Source organism: Lathamus discolor, chromosome 2, assembly GCF_037157495.1.
Source record: "Lathamus discolor isolate bLatDis1 chromosome 2, bLatDis1.hap1, whole genome shotgun sequence".
Lineage (NCBI taxonomy): Eukaryota > Metazoa > Chordata > Aves > Psittaciformes > Psittacidae > Lathamus > Lathamus discolor.
Genome location: NC_088885.1, coordinates 38,272,945 through 38,293,363, shown reverse-complemented (window position 1 = coordinate 38,293,363; position 20,419 = coordinate 38,272,945). Strand labels below are relative to the sequence as shown.

Genomic DNA, 20,419 nt, shown 5'->3' with positions numbered 1-20,419 from the left:
TTTTCTAACTACAGTGCTAGAAAGTGGTCTGAGCAAACCATACCATGAGCACTAGAAGAAGTGAAGTTAGTGTACTTTTGGCTTTGGTTGTTGGGGCTTAGTTATGTTTATTTTGAATTGGCAGTGTAGTTTTGGATTTGTGGGATTTGTTTTTGGGTTGTTTGGTTGGGTTTTTTTATGAAGGGGTATATTTGTTTTTTCTTAGGCAGGAAACTAATAAAATAGGAAAGGGAGAGTTTTAGAAATAGAAATACTAGAATGAACAGAAAGATGAGCGGTTCTGGAATTTGTTTCTTTTAATTTTCAGTGTGAAGTATATCAAAGAGACTTAGTTGGGAAATAGATGTAAAGCATTAGAAAAACAGTTATTTGAATGTAGTAGTGTTCAACTTTTGAACTGGACATTTTTCATTAATGCAAAAATGTGTTATATATAGTTTGGTTTGAAGTTCAATCTTGATCCAGTTTACTTGGCTGTGATAAAAACTGCAGTCCGCTGAAGCCCCAGAGAGATTCATAGAGAGCAGTTGTTCACCATAGTATCATTTCTCAAAGATAAATTATGCAGCAGTAAAGACAAGTTCATAAACTGTATTGTATTGCTTTAGTAGCAGTGCTTTAGGTACTACCGGGAAGGCAAATTTAACACTAAGTCCTTCCCCAAGGTTTATTAAACTGTCTTAGAAGTTGCCAGTGTAATTTGTTTTTTTCCCTTTCTAGGATATTTTTCTAAACCCAGTAGTGGGAGGGGGGAAGAAAAGTATGGCCTTTTTTTTCTTGATCTTTGGTTAATCTTTCCAGTTTCCTACTTACACTAACATGTAAAAGAATCATACTATAAGAAAAAAATTATACTCTTTTTATACTTGATTGACTCAAACACGTGTAGCTTTTTATAGGCTTGCCATTTTTCTTCAATGGCATGCATCTTTGTCATAGTTTAAAAACTATCTAGAAATAGTACAGTTACAGTTCTTAAAATTATGTGCAGCTATGAGCAATATGTACTATCCACATTTTCCATATGTTGAGACAATGTTCTAGTTTTATGTGTATAGTAAAAAATATCAGTGATAAGTAGTCAGTCGGGTGGAACTGTATCTTAATTGAATACTTAAAAAATCAGGACAAAAGTATTTACATTTGCTTTCAACAGAATTTTAGTACAAAATGTTCTTCTTACGTTACGTGGTAACCCTGAAATATTACGTCTTTGTGGTTTTTGCAGACTGCTGTGATGCAATATTGGCATCAGAGGATTTATGGCTGTTTGCCTTTAACTGATTCATTTTTTCTTACGAATTTCAGAAGATCTTTAAGCAGCTATCACTTTCATTATTTATCTCTGGGTTTTATTTTAGGAAGAATGTGGGAATGTTGAGCTGTTGCTATTCTAGCCAATGTTTCAGTCTCTTCAGAGATTTGGTTCAAACTGCAACTTACAAGACTGAAAGACTTAAAGAAAGATAAGAGGCAGAGTTTATGTCTTCACTACCCATGAAGGTCTATTTTTTACCGCATAATAGATGTTCTCTTGTAAAATCCAAGGCACTGATTTTTTATTTTTTTTTTTTTCCATAATATCTCTGGGTGAGTTTGGTCCTAGGAAACTGCATAGCTACATCATGGTGAATACAGCTTTGTCACTGTGAAGGTGTTACAGAGAGGGAGGAAACAAAAGCTACTTCTCTTGCAGTAAAATTCTCATCTTGACAGTAAAGCATAGTCAGGCAGAGAGCTCATACCTAGCCTTTGAGCCATATTTTAGCTCCCAGTGCCCTTAGCTAGGACCTAACAGGTAAGTATCAAGAATTAAAACATGATCTCAAGAATGCAAGCACAGTTGTTCCCAGTGGGACCAGATGTTTCCCCTGTACTGAAGCAGCCATGTGGATCATAAGCCTCTTGAATCCCCATTCTAAGCCCTGTTTTCTAGAGTGTGTGCTAATCAAGTGGGTAAGCTATCTGGAAACACCATTAGAAAGCAACTTGTCCACAATGCAGTTGTTCATCTGGGGATGCATCTATTCTCTCTCTGAACACATGCTCTGAAAATATGTTGGCCAGCTTAGAGCACTGAGCAGTGAGCTGATGGTACCTGAGTGCTTCAGTGAAAATACAGCACCATCTCACCAGTGGGTGCCGGAATATATGTTACCTGAGACTGAAGGAAGCAAGCCATCTTCTCTGTAGGCCCTCACTTGGGCATCAAGCGGCTTTCTGGCTTTGGGGACTCAAGTGTTTAATCTGTGTGAGCCCCTCTACTGATTCTGCTTATTTTGTTTGTCAGTAAATAGGAGAAAACAGCCAAAAACACAACATCACATTCTCCAGGGCCTGAGTATCTGCATACAACTGTTGTGTCTAGGCAAAGTTGGTATTTATAAGGGCTCTGGGGTGGTGAAGAAATGAGGCATCCCATGTGAGAGAGAAGATGTTTTAGACCTTAAAGAGGGATTGATTTGTGGTTATTATTGCTGCCTTTGATCTGCCAACAGGGATCTGAAACTAATCCACCAGAGCAGCACAAGTCTGATATATAGTGCCAGATGGAGATGCCAGAATAGGTTACTCCTGCTGTCTTTGATGCTACCTTATCATGAAGTGATAAAATAGGTAGTACAAAGCAAAGCAAGCAAGGGTTAGGAGCCTGTGCGCCACAGGAATGCTGCTGGCTGTGTGAAGTGACTGCCAGTTGTTAAAGCCACTGCAGGATCAATTAGCCATTTGCAGCAGCATCCTAACCCAATAAGAAGCTGAGGGACCTATCCTCACAGAGCAGTTCGTTGGTGTACAGAATTGAACATTGCTGGGTACTTCCATGCTAAATTGAGGGAGTAGAAAATGCAGACTCCCTGGATTTCAGAAGTAATCTTGTAGGCACAAATGGCCATAGAAGTGGAAAACAATGCTTTGTATAAGGACTTTTCTTCACCATGAGTGCATACCCCACCTATGAAGTGTATAAAAAATGGGTCTCATTTTAAAAGTTTGTGCTGTAAGCAGTGAATATGGTCCAGCTGCTGGTGGGATTTTACCATTTCTGGTTTCGTTTTGCTTAGAAATTAGAGTGATTTGAGCTTAGTACAGCTATCAGTGCTCTATAGATCTCATGATTGTGTGAGTCAGCAAGTTCATTGCACAAGAAAAGCTTTATTTAGATGTTGGATCAATTGACATTGAGTTGTCAATAAATGTAACTCCTAGACACTGTGCAATTGACAGGCTAATGAAGTGCTTTCTGAGTGACAGAGAGCTGTTGACATCTTTTGCCACTTTGCTTTTCCCACTACTGCGTTTCTGATAGATGTGTTCCATGCCACAAGCTTGGGGAATACTAGGGCAGTTTTATAAGTAGGGGGCTGCTGCCTGTTTGCTACCTTGTGTGCATAGGCTAGGATTTGGTAAACACATTAATAGCCTGTGTGTTGAGGAACCAGAAAGTAAGGAGGGTAATCCAAGGACCATGTTTTACCTCCCTGCAGTGTTTTCTGGCATATTTCTAGGAAGATTCAAAGTAGACGTCTTGCAATTTTTTGTCCAACACTGCAACTTCGGGTTTGGCTCCTTGTTGTTGCACTGTTTCTGCCTTCACTGCACGTAGACTGATTCAGTGCACGTGGTTTCAACTCCATTTTCCTTTTCCTCTTGTGAAGAAGCAGGTGGAACCACTGGTTTATTTTGCATCACTCTTTTGCAAATGTCTAATGATGGAGTAAACTAGTTCTTGTCCTTTTAAGAATAAGCATGGTACTTGTTCCTCTAACTCATAAGCATACGTAAGCACCAGTGATTTAGAATTATTTAGGATGAGTGCTGCCTACCTACGGCAAAAAGATGTTCAGCAAAACCAGATCATATCAGTATGCATAATCCCACCTTCCTTGTAAGAGAAACTATTTTGGTTAATGCGTGCATTAAGAAGTTTACAGAGTGACTCATTGGCCCTAGCTATTACTAGCACTTGATTAGAAGACATAATTTTCACTCCAGTGTTCATAACCAGCCTAGATGTTCTTCATATGTTGTTGTATAGTTCGGGGCTTGTGAGCTGTACTGCAAGTACAGTTTGCATGTTTACTTGCGTAGATAACAAGGGCCATGTGTAGATGAATTAAATAACAAAGAACATGCTGTTTGATTGACATCTTAAAGCCGTGTTTATTTTGGCAGTTTCCAAGATATGCCTCAGTTGTTAACACTAACTATGACACAAATTATTATGGAACTTCTGTTGTCTTAAGTAGAGATCTTTGCACTTCTCAGGTCACTCTGTTCAGGAGAGATCCAAAGTAAGAATTGTAGGTGATTTCTAAGAAGACCCTGATGAGATCTATCTCACAGGGTAGCCCATGCTGCCTGGTGTGCACTACTGGATTTTCAGTTGTCAGGAACAGATTGTATGGCATTAAAGGCCAAACCTTGCACCCACTGAAATCAGAAGAAAAACTTGGACTGATTTTGTTGAAATCAAAATCAGGCTGTGACCCTATGTTTCCATTTCATCTTGGTGAGCATCAGGGGAGAAGAAAGACTTTCAAAAGACTTTATGTTCTTCACACTTTGGGCCTTGAAAGACACTAAAAGCAACTTGGGAAGTCATGTGGATTGGATGACACCAAAACTTACTGATGTCAGCATAACTGCTGTTTTCCACAGGGTGGTCAGCTTCTTGCTTTGCAAGAGGGAAGGAAGCCAGTGTAAAACTCTGCAATGGAGCAGGGACAAGGATTCACATAGCAAGTGCGACTTCTTGTCTCACCCAGCTCATCCAGCACTCTGGAACACAAATCCAGGAAAAACTGCTGTCAGGAAGGCATGAGTGTGTATATATATGTATCAGTTTGTTTCTAGTAGACAAAAGGAAGTCCAACCATTCTCTCAAGAATGGAAAAATATTACGTGATTTTCCTGTTGTCTCAGAACCGCCTCCAACTTTAGGCAAGTTTGTTTTTCAGAACAAAGAAGAGGACAAGCTAGAAAAGAAATGGTAAATATTCAGACAAATGTTAGTGTCTTGTGTTACCTTAGGAGCTAGTTCAGTTTGCTGATGGCTCAGTTTCAGCGTGGTGTGAGTAATGAAGAGCTGACTAGTGAGCCTAATTTGGTGTAATTCCCTTAGTACTCTTGAAGCATAACAAACCCAGAAAGACTGTAATGAAAAATAATAGAAAGGTAGCTAGGGGCTTAACTTATGATCTCTGCTCGTTACAGTAAGTGACATTTTCATTGCAGTGTTACTATAAAGATTATTGGCTGCCATACAACATGGGTCCCTCCTGAAAAGATTCTGGAACAGCTTTGCTGGCGCAGTAAAAGCCATGGAAAACCACCACAGATTTGCTTAAAACCCAGTAATTGTTTGGCAAATATTAATAGTGCAATGCTTTGTTTAAAACTGGCTGGAAAATGGGGTGAACAGTCCATATCATTTTATTACATGGTATCTGTGTGACCATCTTTGGTCTTCCACAGTAGATGTCATCCAGAGAGACTTTGGCAGGTCAAGAAGTGTGTCTGTGCAAACCTCATGAAGTTCAGTAAGACCAAGTGCCAGGTCCTTCACCCAGTCGGGGCAGTCCCAGGCACAAGCACAGGCTGCACAGAGAATGGACTAACAGCAAAGAAGAAGCAGGAGAAGAACTTGGGAGTGTTGTTTGATGAGAAGCTTGACATGGGCAGACAATGTGAGTTTACAGCCCGGAAAGCCAGCCATGTTTTGGGCTGCATCAGAAGGAGCATGTCCAGCAGGTTGAGGGAGGTGATTTTTCGCCTCTACTCTGCTCTCATGAGACCCCACCTGCAGTACTGCATTCAGCTCTGGCACCCCCAACACAAGAGGGATGTGGACTTGTTGGAGTGAGTCCATAGAAAGGCCACAAAGATGATCTGAGGGCTGGAGCACCTCTCCTGTGAAGACAGTTGGGCTTGTTCAGCCTGGAGAAAAGAAGGCTCTGGGGAGACCTTAGAGCAACTCCCAGTGCCTAAAGGGGCTACAGAAAAATCTGGAGAGAGACTTTTTACAAGGGCTTTTTACAGGGATGGGGCAGACGCAACTTCTCTGGGCAGCCTCTGCCAGTGTCTCACCACCCTCGCACTAAGGAATTTTTTTTCCAATATCTAATCTAAATGTCCCCTCTTCAGTAAGTCCTGTACCTCCTTTACACAGTGGGTCCCAGATCTTGCGCTGCCTTCCAGAAAGAATTTCTTGTGTTGGTTCATTCAAGTGGGTTGTGCAAGGGGGACCAGGGCTTTATTCCTTTGCCTTTGAGGATCTCAGGAGCTGAGGATTCAGGAGGACTAGGTTGAGTTCCACTGTGTCACTGTATCCCTTATCACTGTTGGGTCTTTGTGTCTATTTAGAGGAGCTCTTAAGGCAGCTGGCCCTGCAGCCAGTAGGATGACGAAGGTAGACACCCCAGCAGAGGCATGTGAGCCAGCCCAGCAGAGCAGGGCCCCTGTATAAACCCTGTGCCTGGAGAGCTGTGGTCCCCTGAATGTTCTTCCTCCTACTGCCAGTGAAATCGGTCACCTCAGTGTGCAGCACAGCAGGCTCAGATTAACTCAGAGATTTCAGTTTTGCTTAAAAGGAAAACGAGAAGAAAAAGAAGAAAAAAAAGGTGCTCTGTGTATCAGTATTTACCCAGAGCCCCTTCTATACATTTTACCGGTACACTTTGTCTAGTTACTAGAAAAAAAATACATACCTGCCAGACGCAGAATAACTTAAAGTTCCTTGGCTTGCACTTTGCTGTTTTTACCCTGTGTTTTCAGTTTTTTAGTGATAATTAGGTACACAGCAAAATGCATGTAGTAAATCAGTAACAAAGATTATGTAAGGGGTTTTATCTGAGCAGCAAGCCCCTTAGTATATAGTATTCAGAAAGGAAAATGAGCACCGTTTTACTTAATCCCAAAGGACTCCATGTAGACAACAACATTAAAGTAACATAAGAATGAAGGGGACTGTGTTTGGCTGGTGCCAGGAAGGTGTGTGTGCAGCATTGCCAGTTACGTTTTCTGCATCATGTTCCCTGCCTGTCCAGGGTTAGTTTGAGAGCTAGCAAGTGGCCCTGAATATGGTCCCAGCAACATGGCTTGGTGAAATGAAGCAAACTGATTTACCTTCTGCATGCTCACAGAATTACGAATACATAAAGATGAAGTTTGTGGTGATAGAGATGACTTCAGTAAACAGAACATGCTTCTTTCTCTCTTAAATATTCCTTCTCCTTCTTGCTGGTGCATTTTTCTTTGCAGCCACCTGTGCTGGCTTCTGCCAAAGAAGCTGAGTCTGCTCATACAGATTCTGTGGCTCTTAATTACTTCTGATTGATTAGGTGGAGGATGTCATGTCTTCTGGTGAATACCTGAGCCCTCAGGGTTACAGCTGGTGCCTGTATGTGGACTAAAATGTTTTTTTCTGGTCATACATAAGTGGGAAAGCACCATTTGGTCTGTGAAAAGAAAACGAGGGGAAAAATATCCCACTTCAGTCTGGGAATTCTTAGTTGTGAGGGCTTCAGGTTCTGACCTGTGGAGTTTCTCCATGCGTGGGGTGGATGCACAGACTGGCCTGCATGTGTAGGCTGAACCACTCACCAGCCCATTTTAAATGGAGCATGAGAAGGGAGATCAGCCCTCCTGGATGCGCTTGAAGATGCAAATCCCATGTGAGAAATTCTTCATAACTGAGATAGTCTGATAGGACTGTCCAGGTGCAGGAACAATTCATTCCCTCCCTGATGCTCTCAGGCTGCAGTCTCGTTATACTGGGCTAGCTAGGATTCTTGTTAGTGTAATAAATTCTCTAGATGAAATCTTGATTTGTGCTTGTCTCTGTTTAAAGAAGCCCTTATGACAGGTCTGTGGGGGTCCCCCTTGTATGTTTCTCTGGCTTTTTGGCACAGCTGAGATTTTCAGTGTTGTGCTCCCTGGGTGTTAGGTAGGTCTGACTTTCAGAAAGCAGATGTTGGTATTCCATGCGCTTTCAAAACCCTCTCTGTCAAAAGCCACATTTCTTGTAAGGTCTTTCAAGTGGGGTGTGCAAAGTCATTAGCCAGTTTTGCAGATCTTGGCCTATACATTTTCCTTTAAAAAAGACTTTCTTTTTTGCTAGGTTTCTATGAGCTTCCAGCTGTGCTGCCCTAACAAGATTCACATTTAAAGTACTTTCTTCAAAAGGTTGCTAGCCTCAGAGAATATGAGGAGAAGGCGCTTTTTTATTACTGTATATTAATTAAAGGAATGCCTAACACCTACTTGAATTCCTGTCTGGAAAAAAAATTGAAATAAATGAGTTCTCCTTAACATGTAAGATGGTGAGTTCCAAGAAGCAGGGATTAAATTAACCACTTTTAAGAGTGGATGTGTCTGGCAGGATTAAAATTATCCAGCAATTGCCAGTCCTATAGGAGAGCTGGTGTTTGTAAATCAGTTACCTCAGCTCAGATCTTCCCACACAGACATGTCTCCCCCAGGGTGTCTCCTTATACATCCTATTGGATGGTATTTCTTTTACAACTGCTGTGTTTGGGCGGTTGAGTCGTGATGGCAGGACTGATGATGCTATTGTGAGGAGCATCACAAGGAGCTCCTGAGCTTCGGCCAGAGCTCTATCTGGTCAGGGTCCATCACTGACAGTTACCTGTAGGGAAAGAGGGTGGGAAAAATGGCCCATAGAGGTTGAATATTTCTCTTCTTCAGGTGGCACAGCAAATGTAAAGGGAGAGATCTGGTGGAAGGGAACCCTATGGGGAATTGAATGGTGAAGTGGCCATTGGGAAGCATACAGGCTGGGTGGGCTTATTTTGGAGGATGCATGTTCTACAGAGTCGCTGAGGCAGTGAGCTCCAGGACAGTTTTGGCAGAAAACTTTCTTTTGCTTACTGGCATTTGGAGTGGTTTTAGGCAGGAATTTGCAGTAAGTCAGCATTGGGCTGTATGACTCAGCAGTCTCTAATGTAAGGTAGCTAACAGCTTGTGCAAGTGGGAACAGACTGGGAGTGGTTGCTTTGGGTGGACTTCATCTAGCATTTTAAAACATTTAAACATGAGTGTCTGCGTGTCAGCCAGCTGCCCGCTGTCTACTGTAGCTGGTGAAAATCTGTAACAGAGTATAGCCATTAGCCATCTCACAGCAGATTGTATTACTTATACTGGGTCACTCAAAAAGCTGTCTACATCACTATCTTCTTTGCTATCTCTTTGCCTCTTGACACTGGTAATAGTAATACAGAAAGGTGGCTTCTTTACAAGGATGATTGTGTCCAACTCAGATCCTGTTCTCCCAACAGAAAAATGTTGTGGGAAACTACCTACTTAGGAAATCTCTGTGAACTAATGAAGTATTTTGAAGCAACCCTTAGTGGTTTGGGTACAGCAAATCAGTGAGCATTCTGAATTTTAACTGAATGTCTTCTGGTGGACTTGTCTCTCCTACGAAATCCTGTTAAACACTTCATTACCAGGAAGGATTTCCTCAGTTTTAATAACTGCTGACAAAGGGAGGCAACAGTTTCTGAGCCAGTTTTAGGGAATGATCTCTTTAAAGATTACTTTTGCTTTATTCTGTGTAATCCTTTAGAGTCTGAGAAACCTATTAGCTCATTATCTGGTCACTGTTTGCCACTGCAGTATATTCTACAACACCATACTATTTGACTTTTAAGAAACTTTTAAGCCAATCTCCACTGACTGCAACATGGGCTTGGATACCTACCTCTCCACCTGTAGTGAATCCTCTCCTTCTCATCTAATTTGGGCTCCAAAAAATGAGACTAGTTACAAAAAAAAAGGGTTAAGCGAAGATGGGAAGAGGTGATCAGTTCCCCTGTGGTGTGCCTCTGAAGGTGAAAGCACTTGAGGCGGATTAGGGATTTCTGGTAATGCAGAAAGTCTCTTTGAAAGGTGACGTGCAGGACTTGGGGGTTTAGGGAGGGTGATGGCAGGGCAAACACTTCAGGAACTTTGGGTTATGAAGATTATCGGGGCATGTGGAGGGAACAGAAAAACATCATGGGTTGTTGCACTTTGAATTGTCTTGGGGGTGGGCTCTGGGATGTGGAGATCTGGGGCAGTCTGAAGTATTAAGCATACCAGAGTGTGAGTGGGCAATAGAGGAAGACAAACTGTTGCAGCCCTAAAAATACTGGAGCCGTTTCACAGCGTATGAAGAGCTGCAGGTTTAGTAGCCCAGAAGCCCTTGCAGCGAGGCAGGCGTGCAGTACCGCCAGTGCCTGCCCCCTTCAACCAGCCAGCATTGCCTCCAGTTCAGAGCATGAGGGGGGTGAGCTGCTGCATGAACAGGTGACAGGTCAAAGCTGAGTTTCCTGAAGAAACTTGCAGAGAGCTTCAGATGATAAACGTCTCTGACACTGCTGCCATCTGCTCACAGCGCGCTCGCAAACAAGGGGCAAAAAATTAGCTGAATAGAATGAGTCATTTGTGTCTGTTCTTCTTTATTAAGAATGCTAAAACTGCAGCTTGCCATCCGGGTGTGCAAAGAAATCACATACTCATCTCACTTAATTTAAATCATCTTACTTATGCCACAGACATTAAAAAAATAATTATTGTAAATACCAAGATATGATACTTGCAAAGTAATTTGAACCACCACTATTTTATTTCACTGTTACATTACTGATAAATTCAATCCTACTCTCTGTCCCCTTCTTGGGACGTGATGTGGTTTGAAGAGGTGACATGTTAGAACTCCCTTGGGGAAAAAGGCCAGTCTCAGTCGCTCAGAAGGGATACCAGAGCTGCAATAAGCTATGCAAAAACTGCCAGGGCAAAAGCATCTTGCAGTAAGTGCTTGAGAATTGTGGCTGATCCAGGCTAGCCAGCACATGTCAGTCTTGCAGGCACTTTCAGTTTTGCCTCTGTAGTGATACCACCACAGATTCAGCCTTTCCCCTCTCCTGCTTCAGCAGCTGGTATTGGGAGCCAGTCCTGTTGAGGTCACTGTAAATATCCACACCTGAAGCCTGTGTCTGAGCATTAAATACCCACCTGAACCTGAGCTCAAGCTTTTGGAAAAGCAGCAGCACTGGAATGTTTCACCTTTGTTTCTTGGATTACAGTACATACATGGAGGTAGCGACTCTCCAGGATCATATTTGACTGTGTGTCCTTTTCATGCTGCATACGCACCCTGTAGGGCTATTACAGATGGAAAGTGAGAGCAGTGTCTTCTTTGTGGCTCATTCTTGAAATCCTCTTTCACAGTGCTTAATCTCACGAAAATCAATGCGTTCATCAAATGCTTCAGTTCACTAGCTTACACAAGCTCACTCTTTTCATCTCTGGGACATGCAGCCTTCAGCTAGCAAGCGTTTTGTTGCACAAGAGAGAAAAATTTGAGGTGATTGTGCTGAGGGTGGTTTTTGAAAGTGGCGCTTCTGAACTTCATTAATTCTAACTGCAGCTCTCTTTTTAAATTCAAGATTCTGGTCGAAAGACTGTATGCTTTCAAGTTACAAGGTTCCATGCCTGATCTTATGCTGTAAATTGCAACATTTAGCAATTTGTAGTTTAATTTAGAAGGATCACCTACTTTCCTAAATGCTTAAGTAATGTGGCAGGCTGTGGTTATTGATTCTCTCTGAATTTATTACAAGAAAGCTGTATTCACTCTTTCCTCTTGGGAATGCCCCTTCTGAACTGCATGCTTGCAAGTGACAGCTTAGACCCCTGATACATAACCAAAGACCTTGCCTAATATCCTTGCAACTGCTCGGGGAATTTTTATTAAGTAAAAGCATCATTAAAGTAGACAGAATGATGAAGTTTAATGAGCATCTTTCTCACTTGATGTTGTTAGTTTTGCTGCAGCAGCCATAGTGCTCTCATTTGTTACTTCCAGTGGGGCAGATAGCGAATACAGGGAGATTTTGTTTGCATTTATATTTACATACAAAGAAACATTTATGTTCATGAGAGATACTTGCTTTGAAAAATACATACAAGGAAAGAAGGCAGCCGGTGATCTCTATGAGAGGGCTTTCTGTGTTTTCAGTCTTGCATTTAATCTCCCCTTTAACATGATGAGAAGGCTGCATGCAGTACTGTAGCTGTTAAGCCTACAGAGGTTCAGCAGTTTGTGATCTGTGGCTATAATAACTAGCTTCTGACTGTTGATGCAAAATGCAAACATCTCAAATATTTATTTGCACTGCAGATTTTTGTTTGTCAGCTGAGGTTTTGGTTCGCAAGCTATATGTGGTGACCAGCCCTATGAACAGGTGATGTTCCAAAATATCAGATGTGAAAGTGTTCCCATGAATGTATTATCAGCACTTTTATCTCACAAATATGCCTTTAAACAGAAGCCACAATTCTACCTCAGTATTCCTTTGTCTGTTTATGGAGACCATCTGCCTTTGCTAAGGGTCTGCTCTTACAAACAGGTATGTCAAAGTGCCATCTCCTCGTACATGATCATCCATCAGCTGAGCTGTGTAACTGTCTGCGTGCAGGTCTTAACCTGACCTCCACTGCTGAAGACACTGTGCAAGTGTCTCTGCCTTACATGTTTGACTTCGCAGTGATGCCAGAGCAAGAACGTGTACACAGTTAGTACAGCTTGGCTGACAGATGGTGACATGCAAGCTATGGTGTCTGTGCCCTTCCAGTAGGTATCAAAATCATTAAGGACTGTATATGTAAATCCTACATCTATTACAGCCAAAGGGTTGCAGGTTCTCATGTAATTCAGATAGTTGCTTCTCCGTGTGGACCAGCTCCATTGGTTTTTTTCTTTATGGGTTTTTTTCCAGGTTTTTTTGTACCTTTGGGAGCTATAAAAGTGGTGCCTGTTGTTGTACCAGAAGTTCATTGAAAATTGTGAATTCAATTTTCCCTAGAGTAACAGAAGGCAAATTCTGTCCCAGTGGCAGTATCACAGTCATTATTGTATTTAAATGTTGTTGTGACACCATATGTCTCCTCGTATTTGATGTGTGCAAACACAAGAGAGAGTTCCTGTCTGTGAAGGCTTGTATAGTCTAAATACGTCTGATCCTTGCTCTTTGCGTAGCAGACTACTGTGATAGATTGTAAAGCACTTATCTTCAGTTGAGATAGCAATGTGCAGCTGAAACTTCCTTGGAATTTTGCCAGAGAAACCTAAGTAGGGATGTTTGATTTGCTTGTTTCAAACCAAATAATTATTTTTCTGGAGGGAATTTAAGCGCACATGCTGATAGAAGTGGTTGGACATGAGAATAACTAAAAACAATGTAAAAGTGCTGCACATGTCTGCAACTCCTGGACATCTACTGCTACTAACATAGTATTTTCATGGGGTGGAGGTAATTCCTGGAGTACCAATAGCACTAAGTACCATAAGGAGCAAGTATCAAGGGAAAACTGCTACCAAAAACACATACAGGTCAGTTGGGATTTTTACTGCTTAATGCATGCAGTGGCCACTGGACCTCACTTTGCAGTCAGAAGGTGTTGCCCAAGGAGACTTTCTCAGAACTCACTGAAGTTCATTGAAAATTGTCAATATTCAGTTTCTGCACTTCAAATGCACCCGTGTGGTCAGGAGATTTCCCACCACACCCTTTTACTTCAGGAGAAGTTCACTAATCTGAGTGCAGAATGAATGCTGGAAGGGTCATCTGAGAGGGAAAGTCAGATTAAGTTTCCAAAGCAAAAAAGTGGAGCCTAAGCCAACATGCTCCATCCCTCGCGGTGTTCAAGGCCAGGTTGGATGAAGCCTTGTGTGGGATGGTTTAGTGTGAGGTGTCCCTGCCCATGGCAGGGGGGTTGGAACTAGATGATCTTGAGGTCCTTTCCAACCCTAACTATTCTATGTGCAATTCTATTCTATGTGTATTCTATGAGCAAAAAAGGGTATGTAACACCTGAAAGCCACTAAAGCTCTTACAGTCCTCTGGGCTGGCGCTAACAGGGCAAAGGAGGTGTGGAGCAGCAGGAGGTGGAAGACAGGACACGTGACAGGGGCCTTTTCCCATCTGCGAAGACTTCTTGTGCTCAGATACAGTGGATCAGTAGATTCTCTTAATTGAGTGCCTGAAGTCCCAAATTGTGTCTTTCTTGTTACATGAAAAAAACCTCATGTTCTATTCCAACATAGCATTATTTGTCTAGAGCCAAAAAACAACTTGAATGTTAATTTAGTATTTAACTGTTGGTGCTCACAGATTTGAGCGTGCGTTTCTACTTCTCTATTGCTGACTTCCCAGAGTTAGAAAATTATTGCTGACAGTGGCTGAAATGCTGCACTGCATATCACTGAGAACAAGATGCTGCTTGTTTACTGACTTTTTCTGCCTTGGATCAGTTTCTAATGGGACAACCATCTTGAATGACACTTCTGCGCTCTTCCACAGTGTCCTGGGTTCAGCTGTAACAGTTATTTTTCTCCTCCCTAGTAGCTGGTGCAGTGCTGTGTTTTGGCTTTAGTCTGCAAACAATGCTGATAACACACCAGTGTTTTAGTTGTTGCTAAGTAGTGCTTACTCTGACCAAGGATTCTTCAATCCCATGCTCTGCCAGTGAGGAGGGGAACAAGAAACCGAGAGGAAGCAGAGACAGGACACCTGACCCAAACTAGCCAAAGGGGTATTCCGTACCACAGCACGTCATGCCCAGTATATAAATGGGGGGGAGTTACCTGGAAGGCCCAAATCGCTGCTCGGGTAGGGCTGGGTATCGGTTGCAGGTGGTGAGCAATTGTATTGTGCATCAATGCTGTTTATTGTTTCTTTTTTCCTTTCCCTTTTTAGTGTTGTATTCTCCCCCCGTGTTATTTCCCTTGTCATTATTAGTAGTAGTAGCAGTAGTAGTTTTATATTATATCAGTTATTGGACTGTGCTTATCTCAACCTGTGGGGTTTACATTCTTTCAATTCTCCTCCCCATGCAGCCTGAAGGGGGGAAAAAGGCAAGGGGGTAAGCAAACGGCTGCATGGTCCTGAGTTACTGACTGAACTTGAACCACAACACACAGTGATAGTATTTCCTGATATTAAAACATCTCCTTCTGTATCTTCCCTCCTTCAACTTGCTTAATGCCATCCAAAGCAGGACAATTATTTAGGATGGATATTTGATTAGTATACATACTGTGTACTTGGATAATATATAGCCTTGTGCTGTTGGGGCTGTATCTCCTATGGATAGAAAAATATGTGTACTGTAGCTAACAGTAAGCATGCAGTTACTGAGGAGAGTCAGGGATATCTGCATTCGTCAGAAAATGGTATCTGATCCCTTGCTGACAGTAGGTGATGGCACACATAAATTTATAGTAAGGTGAAGTAATGTCACAGTTTACAGTTGTGTTTTCCTTGAGGAAGTCTGTTTTGGGTACAGTGCACCTTGACAGCAGCCTGCTTAGCAGCATGATGTAAAACTGCAGCTGCTTGAGGACGTGAAAGCACAGGATGCCTCTGCACCCCTCCTGCAAGAAGCTCTAATCCCATTCTGCAGTCCAGGAGCTCCAGGGTTGAGATATCTTCCAGATACAGCAAAATAAATCTCAGAGCTGTTGGTAGCTTTCTAACCTCCTCACATAGAATAAAATAAGAATAAAATAGAATGAGAATAAACTGAGAATATAATATAATAAATATAATATAAATGTGAATTGAATGTTTCAGTTGGAAGGGGTCTACGGTGATCCCCTAGTCCAACCACTTGACCAATTCAGGGCTGACCAAGTTAAGGCATATTGTTAAGGAATTGTACAAATGGCTCTCAAACACTGACAGGCCTGGGGCATTGACCACTTCTCTAGGGAGCCTGTTCCAGTGTTTGAAAACCTTCTCAGTAAAGGAATGCTTCCTAATGCCCAGTCTAAACCTCCCTGGTGTAGCTTTGAACCATTCCCACGTGTCCTCTCACTAAATGCCACTGAGAAGAGCTCAGCACCTCCCTCTCCTCAGGAAGCTGTAGAAAGTAATGTATGTCTTAGCTAAAATCTCTGTATCTGACATAAATAGCCCCTGTATGGCCATACCTTATAGCACAGTAATTCAAGAATATTTCTATCTGTTTGGAACCTTGTTCAGTGTCTCTTGCATGCAGTTGACTGCATAGTCCTTCAGGCCTTGTAGAAGAGGGAGGGCACATCCCTCCTGAAATTAGTTTCAGCCTGCAAAGCACAAGAAGTTGCTGTAAAGAGTCCCTTTATCTCCAAGGTACCCGCTGAGGGTGATACCCACTGTAGAAATGTATGTCAGGTCATGCTTTCTGGATAAGCAGCAGCATATCATGAGTAACTACATCTGTCCCAACATGACTGAGCAAAAGTATCTGTTTGAAGCAAGGGGCTGGACAGACATGCAAGCTACATACATGAACTCTGGTGGGAGACAGTGCATGTGAGGGTGTGTGATGGACCAGTGCAGCTTGCCTGTGACAGCTGGGACCTTCTACATGCCCCAGACACATGAAAATGTGGGTCCCAGGTTCTGTGGCAACAGTGCTGACAGTTGCCCATCCAGATTTTGGCACATCAAAAGGCAGTTCTAGGAAGAGTCTGAGTTTCTCAGCCCCAAGCTCCTGATCTGTCCTGATCCTTGACAAAGTCCCCCAAAAGGTAGAGGTGCAGTGACACAAGGAAGCCTGTTATAGGAACTGGTGCTGTTATCATCTTCGACAGCAGAATTACGATTAAATGTTAGAAGTTGTGTCCAACTCTGCTGGCAGCAGCCTAGTACACCGCTGGACAATGTCCACCCCTAGATTGGGGTAGACATTCACCAGCATTGGGCTAAAGCATTAGCAGGGGAACACCTTTCAGAGGGATTTGAGTATCGGTGTCAACATTAACAGTGTTTATACAGCTGAATGAGTAGAAACAAAGCTTGTCTCTGTTCCCTTTTAGATACACTGACACCCCCACGAAGTATGTCTTCAGAAAGCACTTTATGTCAATAAGGGAAGTTGAGTTTGAGGTGTGTTTATTTTGGGTAGGTTTTTAATTTAGTTTAATCAGGATTACTCATAAATTATCTATTAATTACTAGGTGGTATTTAGCAAGATCCTTTCAGCCATGTAGTCTACTTAGCTTCTCTGTGAATGCTAGCCATCTTAATTGTAGGATACTTTGTCAACATTTAATCAGTGGTACTTACTAATGTGGCATTGATGTGTTGGTAGCTGTCCCAGTACTATCAATCATGTGTGAGCAGCAAAGGCGGCTGTGACACCGTTGCTCTCTGTCACATTATCAAGCCCTTGGGTTTTCTGGTTAGGGATGATGCTCACTTTGCTCTAAGCAGGCACTCTATCTCTCCAGTTCAACCCAATTTTTGTCATTGTCGGCTTGAATACACATCCTTGCAGCCTTCCGAGCCTTAATCCCATAACTGCAGAATAAAGGTTGCTAGTTTCTGAAGGCAAAACTAATTGCTCCTTCACCGCTCCAAAGGCTTGCTCTTCCCGAAGTTGCCCTCCTGATAAGTCACAAAAACCCTAATATTATTGATTGCAGCGTGAGATCTAAAGAAAATTCAGTGTGTTGAGACAAAATAAGTATACTTACTTTCCTTTTTTTTTTTTTTTATTTCTAGTTACTAGATGTATTGTTTAGCATGCTGCAGAGCAAAAACCTGTGTTTAATGGTTGTATCACCAATATTCTTTGTCTCGTTTCCTTACAGTCTTTATGGTAGACACATGCAGGCGAATCCTGAACCTCCAAAGAAGAACAATGACAAGTCAAAGAAGATCAGCCGTAAGCCTCTGGCAGCCAAGAACAAATAAGTCTCTGGCTTCTGCCTCTGTTTTTATGTCTTTTACATTGCTTTTGCATGTGCCTATAATCCTGTGCATCTCCCGTTACTCATAAGAAAGCAGACAGTAGCAGTAAAAGCAATTTACTACGTATACTGCTTTAGAAGATACTGCTGAACACAAAATTAAATATTCCTCTAATTATGGTCACATTTATGTAGCCATTTAATATATCACTGTCAAACATGTTTTAGCTTTTCTATTTATATGTATATTAATGTCCTCTCTTCACATGTATCACGTCCTGTTAATATCAGGGGGTTTGCACCTATATTATACAATATTGAATTTCATATAATATTCCAAGTGATTTTAATAAAGGTCTTTCTTTGTATTGTGTTTCGATTTCTTCATTAGGACTTCTGAATAGTGAATTTCTTGAGGAATGGGTATATCCAGTTTCCTGCAATGTGTTAATTTCTTGTACAGGAATATGATAGCATTTTCTCAGATACAAATTAGTCAAAATGTAAAGCGTTCTGTTCCAGGAGTAAAAAATTTTAAGAGGTTTCTATTTCTTTTTTGCATTGCTATGTCCTGCTTTTTTGTCTTGAAGGTTATTTTGAAATCAACGAGTAGGGGAAGGTAGAGAGGAAAGCAAAAAAATTGTCTTTGTAAAGAGCTGTCAATTGCCAGCCCCAATTTGGGGAAAGAGAACTTTGTCATTTAAAGAAAATGGTATTTCTGCCAGTTTTTTTAAGGGTTGGGGTTTTTTTTGTTAGGCAGAAAACCCAAATAATGTATTTAATCTGTGCTGAAAGCGCCTGTATTGAAGAGCTGTTCCAAATGGCTTTTGAAAATGCCACAGGTTCTATATTTATCTGTACAAAGCCAGCACCATAACTAAGCTCAGAAGCCACAAATTGTTTAACATCTCAAATAGCTTTAGGTCGTAACCAACAGGGAAGAAAAACCTAAAATCTACAGACAGTGGTTTCCAAACAGTTTTAGTCGTAGCAGAGGAAAAGCTAACCAGGAAACTCAAGGAATAAGAACAGTTATTCATACGTAGATTGCTCGTGCCAGGACCTTCCTGCCCTTGATTTCCAGTTTCATGAATTTCATGCCTGAGCAACCCATCACCGAGTTTCGGCTGCCATCCGGACAGCAAGCCAGGAAATACACCCAGACTGCCAAAACAGGCCCGTGGTGTTCAGTGAGAGAAGAAAAGGTTTAAAATATCTCATGCTAGAAATGATATTTTCTAAAAAAGCCATTTTGTATCTCAAGTCTCTGTTATCAGCACCAGCCTCTTGATCACATTTAAGATTACCCCAGCATTTAAGTAATACATGACTGCCTTAGTCTGGGAATAAATGTATTGACATATATTTTGCAACAGATTTTTTAAATTGGCAAGCAGGAAGTTGGCATCAAGCTTTAGACACATTTTAAGTGGTCTTTGGTACTTGAGAAGAATGAGGCAGTCTTGATAGGCAGATGGAAATAAGTAAAAATGGTAGACTTGTCAGAAACAGTCAGTTCTATCTGTCACAAGCTCTGCAGAGGATTTTCCAGACCTCCTAAATTATCTGTCTAGGAAAACAGGTCCAACTGAAACAGGCCCTTGAAGGCACTAGGTTGGGTACATGTTAAGAATTCACAATAAAAACTGGCCCCCGGGGCTGGAATGCACACAATTAAATCTAGTGCCAGCATTAACATGTGAGGGTACCTAATGACAGTAATAATCATGCTTCAAAAAGCCCTGAAGAAATGTCAGTGAAATGTCAGAGGATCCCCAAACTACCATTGCAGATTCCTTTTGGAACAAAATAAATAGCAAGGGCACATCTATCGGGAAGAGGCTCTAGATCCTCCCCCCAGTATCCTCTGCTGGCACTGAACGCTATGGGGCAATGCCCACAGGGCTGACCTGCTGCTCTCCTGACAGATGCTGGCAGCTGTGGATAGACCCCTAATTTCAGGCTTGAAGATATTTTACGTATGCTGGCTTCCAGCTAAACTGTATTCACCACTCCTCTAAAATCCCCCCGGGTACCCTTGGACATTCTTTTCTGTGAGCAATAGGGCTCTCCTTTGATAAAAATACAAATCCAGCCAGAGATAAAAGCATCTGGTGGTGTCCAAGACTGTGTCTGTCATCTGCTCTGTGTCTTGGGGTTCATAAAGAGAGGAGTCGCCACAGGGCTACAAGTGTTTCAAAGCGTGGAGTAGAGTCTCTAATGTAAAAATAAAAGCTTGTTGGGCAAGGCTTGGTGATGGTGGTGGGAAGCTACAGCACCACGTTAAAATAAGCTGCTGATTTTCAGGCATTAGTCAGACTGCCATTAACTAAAAGTGTTGAAGGACTCGTGTAAGCTCTCCTCTGCAGGGTTTCCAAGTATTGAGAGGAGCATTCCTGGGTGTTCGTTCATAGCAAAAAAAATCCACCCAACCTTCCCACTTCTTCCCCCCTGAAGGAGGAAGAAACACAGTTTTGACAAGCAAAAGCAGGAATGAAGGGTCTGGGGAAGAATAAGTGAAAGGCATAAGATAATAAGGATAAAAGAAATCCTAACGGGAGAAGTATTGTACTGGAGATAGTGGCAGATGGGGAGAAAAGAAGTGTCTTGGAAAAAAAGATGAAAAATAAAAAGATAATGATCTGAGAAGACGATGGAAAAAATGAAATGTATAA

The 20,419-nt window shown here is 41.9% G+C and overlaps 1 protein-coding gene across 1 annotated transcript in view; it reads left to right on the top strand.

Moving 5' to 3' along the window:
* Window positions 1-18,112, top strand: part of RSU1 (Ras suppressor protein 1) — a 102,816-nt gene extending 84,704 nt beyond the window's left edge. Inside the window, exon 9 of the mRNA XM_065666496.1 lies at window positions 17,646-18,112. Within this exon, the coding sequence (XP_065522568.1) occupies window positions 17,646-17,748 (103 nt within the window). The 3' untranslated portion in view covers window positions 17,749-18,112. The remainder of the gene's footprint in view (window positions 1-17,645) is intronic.
* Window positions 18,113-20,419: the final 2,307 nt, after the last annotated feature.